The sequence below is a fragment of the Lactuca serriola genome, chromosome 9 (assembly GCF_051521515.1).
Source record: "Lactuca serriola cultivar US96UC23 chromosome 9, Lser_US96UC23_V15, whole genome shotgun sequence".
In the NCBI taxonomy this organism is placed as follows: Eukaryota; Viridiplantae; Streptophyta; class Magnoliopsida; order Asterales; family Asteraceae; genus Lactuca; species Lactuca serriola.
Window position 1 is genome coordinate 174281978 of NC_136416.1, and position 5579 is coordinate 174287556.

The window sequence follows — 5579 nt, forward strand, 5'->3', positions numbered from 1 at the left end:
AAAACTCTTTGAGCGTTATACGAAGAAGAACGAAGCCTTAAGCTCTGATACCATCTAAAAATCTAATCAACTCAACAATTCCCAACTTCATCATTTCATTTAATCATGAAAGAGATGGTTTATATATCAATAGATTACAAAAAAACCTTATTACATAAACCACTCACAGTCATATGAACTGAAGAATCTATGTGATCTAAGAACAAATAAACATTATGAACAAACCCTAATCTGTTATAGTGAACGAGAGAAAAATATGTGAACTCATAAAATATCTTGAAAGAATGAATCAACTGATCGGTTCAGCTAGAATATATACCCGGGTCATAACTTCATGAATATATCCATAAACCGAACTACAACCCGCCTATAAACCCGTTTCCTCCTGCATTTTACAAAACACACCCATACAAAAATACATATAATACCATTTCTACCCTGTGAATAACAAAGATTAATGTTTAAGTTTGATCAAAACCTTTACTTTTCTCAACACAATACAATCATCATCACTCTACGCTATTACATACATTTTGCCAAATTATAATCAACTAATATCAGATTAAAGTAATTTAAATTCCATAGTCTTAATAAATTTGCCTTATTTTGTAAATATGATAACTTGCTTTATTTCAAATAAAAAATATAAGCATAAAAATAACAATACATAATGAGCCATGGCCTAAACCCTATGCATTAATGTCCCCCGATAGACTTATGAGGAGGAAACTCTGGAATGATTAAACTTATAGAGACGAAGAGAAATAGATAGCATATTCAAAGAGTGAAAGATAAGTGGACAGTCAGAAATCTAGAGTCGGATAGACGTTGATTAAGAACTCGAGGCGGCAACAACGGCTAGACATGGAGGAAATGTAGTGGCCACGGTGGCGCTAGATCTGCAGGCAGCAACGAGAACTAGATAATCATCCGAGCAACGGCGGTGTCGACTGCGGAAGAGGAATTGACAGGAATTGGAGGCAGCGACATCAGTTAGATCTTGATGCAGTTACAGAAGGTGAGAACTGAAGCTTTAATTGGCTGAGTCGGCGCAGGTTTCCGGCTATGCCAGCTAGGGTTTCGGCGAAGTCGGTGGCAAAAGTAAGGTTTCTGGCGAGATGTACGACTACGGTGATGATGAAATTTAGTACAAATTTATTGTTTTCAAAATACCGGCCATCGTTATTTCGTCGAAAATAACTAGAGGATTTCCGATGGAATTGATTTTTGTTCCTATTTCGTCGGTGTTACATTTTTAAGTTACGTTTTATTTTTTTTTTTGTTACCATCATGTCAATAATTCTATCGAAAATCCAACAGATTTTTTTGGTTAGAATTGAAATGTGTATGGGAAAAGTCCTATTTTTATTGTAGTGTGTTCTGCAATAATTTTTCCTTTGATCTTCAAACTAGTTGTGATAAGATTCATTGCGTGTAAACAAAATAACACGGTGCGGCCCTTCATAGCTATTTTTTTTTATTGAATTTAGTTGAGTAAGGAAGTTGAGTTTTACCGGAAAAAAAAAAGGAATCCTTTCCGAAATTCCTACATTTTTTTAATTGTTGATGTGTTTTTCCGGTCAACTGATTAATTACGTTGTAACATAACTTGTTCCAATAAATAAAAAAGAAAATATATAGAGTCATCAAGAAAGGAATACAATCCTTTGCCCCAAAACACAACATCATCTTAAAAACTCAAAGAGTTAACAAGATAGTCGTAAATCCCACACCATCTTTTTCTTTCTCAACAGGTGACATGAGGGAGAGATCATATTCCAAACTTTCATAAACATATATCTATATATTGTTAATACACACGTAAACGTATAGCCAGCATTTACACAAAATTAACGCCCATGATCATGCCACCCGACCCATCTTCTACATCCGAAGAAAGAGCCATTGACATCAGCGGAAGAACCTACCAACTTTACTGGTGTTACCAATGCCATCGAACTGTCAGAATCGCATCAGAAAACCCACCAATCATGTGTCCGAGGTGTTTCGGCCAGTTTGTGTACGAAGTCAATATAGCGAGGCCAAGACTTGTGGTGGAGTTCACGGAATTCGATCCTTCACCTGAGGCCCGTATACTGGAAGCACTCTCGCTCATGCTCGATCCTCCTCTTCCACAAGGTAATCAACATGATGGTAGGTTTACAGACGTCGGAATCCAACCTCCATGGGGCCGGAATCACGGATGGAGAAGGCGAAGGGTAAGAAGGAACTCTCCGTTTGACGAAATGGATGGTTGGGATCCCGAAAGTGGAATTCTAGCACGTCCTCGCTCACGTTCATGGATCATTCTTACACCAAATAACCTCCCACGGATCCCAAACAGTTCTAATGATAACACTAATAATGATCCTGAAGCAGAAAATATGATCCCGAGAGGGGTTGATCCTAGAAACTATTTTGCTGGATCCGAGTTAAACGGGTTGATTGAAGAATTGACTCAAAATGACCGGCCAGGTCCACCTCCAGCACCGGATTCTGCCATAAACGGGTTACCAGATGTTAAAATAACCCAAACCCACATTCTCAATGATTCTCAATCTTGTGCAATTTGCATGGAGGAATTCAAAGTTGGTGGAAGAGCGAAAGAGTTGCCATGTAACCATATATACCATTCGGATTGTATACTACCATGGTTAAGACTCCATAACTCTTGTCCGGTGTGTCGGACTGAGTTGCCCGTGCCTACCATCACGACTGAGGGAACTAGTGATTCTTCTGATGATGGTCGGGGTAGGCGGCGGCGTTGTTCACGATGGAGACGATTAGCATCGGTATGGCCATTTCAAACGAGGTCTGGGCATCCTAGTTCCCATGGCGATACTCGCGAAGACTCGAGGGTGCACTCTTGCAGCATCCTTTAGCCCGTGATGCTGTTTCTTAATGTAAAAATTTCGTTCTTGTGATTGATGTAATGGTTGTAAGTAAAAGACAAAACTACATAAATTGTTTCTTTGGTGTCCCGAATTTGCTTTGTCCCTAACTATTTATGTTGATGAAGATGGTTCTTGGTTTCAATTTATTGTTTTGTTGGTAAATTGAATTTATATCATTTTTATGATTTTTTATCTTTTTTTCTTTTTATTTAATTTATTTATATTTTATATTGTTATTAAATTAGAAAATCCCCACCTTCACCCTATTCATTTCCCTTATTCCGTCTACCACCACTCTGCATCACCATTCGCCACCATCATTATCGCTTGCCACATTTTCTCCTAAAAGAACTAGCAAAGGTAAAACGAATGCAAAAGTTACAAATGTTGAAATTAAGGAATAACCAAGATCAATTTATACATAAAAATCAAGAATACTAAATAAATTAAAAAATACTGACTTGGATAAGGTGATATGAAGATGACTAAACTCCATATTATAATTATTTAACTTCACAACCAATGGTGTCTAAGTGATTGATTATGATTGATTGAATCACACTGATGATGTTTATAGAGAGGATTAAGAATATATAGAAGGAAGCGATATTATTCTCTTTTAAAAACTATATGTCCTCTAACATGTGTGTATTTGCTGCACAATTACACATTATGAGAAACTATTAGAATCACAAAATATTGGTCGATGATGTTATGGATATATGTCATGTCCATCATACTACATAAATTAATCTTAAGGACTTGATATATCATATGACAAATATTATTATAGTACAAAAATGTAAATGTACCCAACATATAAAAACATTAATCAAATAGTCTGATGGTCACATTAAAGATAATAAGTTTAGATAATAGTAATATAAATTTAAAGGTGGTTTTAACAACTATTTTTTTTCACGTATTTAACCACTTTTAAATTCAAGTTTTTATAATAAATAAGTCGAAAAAACATGTTTTGCTAATATGAAACAATTCTTCATGTATCATTAATTATCATCATGTAGTTCACAGTTTGCATTGATTTGTGTCCAAACTATAAGGTTTAGGGGACACAATCTCATAAGTTTTCTTTGTTTTTGCGTTTTTACAAATTATCTATATATATATATATATATATATATATATATATATATATATATATATACAGAGAGAGAGAGAGAGAGAAAGTTAGGTTCAAATGTTTTCACTCTCTATTGTGTGCATGTATGATTGATTCTAGACCAATCATTTTAGTTATTTTAATAAAGTAATTAATGCATATTAAATATTGAAGATGTAATTAATACCCATTATATCTTCAACATGTAATATTCATTAATTACTTTCCTAAAATAACTAAAATGATTGGTCTAGAATCAATCACATATGCACACAATAGATAGTGAAAACAAAATAACCTAACCATATATATATATATATATATATATATATATATATACACACGTGTGTGTGCATGTGTTTATTATTTCTTTCGCCAACTTAAGTTCTTGTTTAGTATTAACAATAAAAGCAGAAAAGTACAGTCCTACGTGTTGCTTCATATGAAACTTATCATTATATTAAGCCAAGTGACGTTAGATTTAAATGGTAGTGTTGTACATTTTTATGTATAAAAAGTTAGTGTGCACAAGTTATTATGGGGTAATAATCAAGTACTTGATTAATTAAAATTAAAAGTTCCAGTAAAACACTATGCTTGAATTATATTATATTACATCTAGCCTTAACCCATTTTGATGACATGTGGAAATGTTTTTGGTGCTAGACCTTTCGTAATCTGAATCGCTAGTATATTATTAGTGATGACAAGCTCTATGCAAATATCAGTATCCTCCACTCGTTCTCATAACAAATATTTTATATCGAGGTGAAAACTCACCCCACTTTGATTATTGCTAGTGAAAAAGCTTATCGAGGTAAAGTTATAACAATAAAAGTTCTTTTAATGGCCTTCAAAGGAATTCACAATAATAAGTCGTGTGATTTGAATTTTTCAACAACATTCCATGATAAGTTTCATTATATATGCCAACATATGTTTCCATCATAGTTGATGGATTCATCAACTTTTACTTATAACTCTTGAATAATGTTGGCCAACTGATAGTATAAAGATGTATCCGAGTAATGAATTGTCATATTTTCCTTTTGCAAATTCAAAAGTCCATCATCATATCACTTCCCAGTTAATACTTTACTTAAACACAAGTTTGTACCTGTTAGTCCCATGTAAGCTTTTTAATGATATAGACCTAGATTTAATTGATAATGACTCAGCTTGCCACTAACATAAGCGATGTTGGAACAAGTGCAATGTGTGCATAGTTAAGATTCCAACCACTAAACTATGTATTATTAATTTTATCTTCTCTAATTATATCCATGTTTCCAAGCATTGAAATAAATCAAAATGACTACATTAATTTTGGAAGGAGCTGGTGGGAAGTATTCTTGCATGTTATATTGACGTACTACCCACTAAATATATGTATTTCAGGATAAGTCTAAATCCCTTTGGGTTCCTCAATGTATTTATATGCCTATTTCATAGGAGGATTCTCGTAGATTTACGTATCGATGTGAGGTGACAATAAGTGTTTTGATACGTACAACATATCAATGTTATTATTCACCAAGAGAATGACCTCTCTACATTATGTG

The 5579-nt window shown here is 33.9% G+C and overlaps 1 protein-coding gene across 1 annotated transcript; it reads left to right on the forward strand.

Moving 5' to 3' along the window:
* Positions 1-1748: 1748 nt before the first annotated feature.
* On the forward strand, positions 1749-3036 carry LOC145073544 (RING/U-box superfamily protein). The gene has a single exon (XM_079020087.1). The coding sequence runs from the start codon at positions 1860-1862 to the stop codon at positions 2880-2882; it is 1023 nt and encodes a 340-aa protein (XP_078876213.1). The 5' UTR covers positions 1749-1859; the 3' UTR covers positions 2883-3036.
* The last annotated feature ends 2543 nt before the right edge of the window (positions 3037-5579 follow it).

Excerpts from the sequence above, each read along its gene's own strand:
- LOC145073544 (XM_079020087.1), top strand. The coding sequence starts at position 1,860 with ATGATCATGCCACCCGACCCATCTTCTACATCCGAAGAAAGAGCCATT.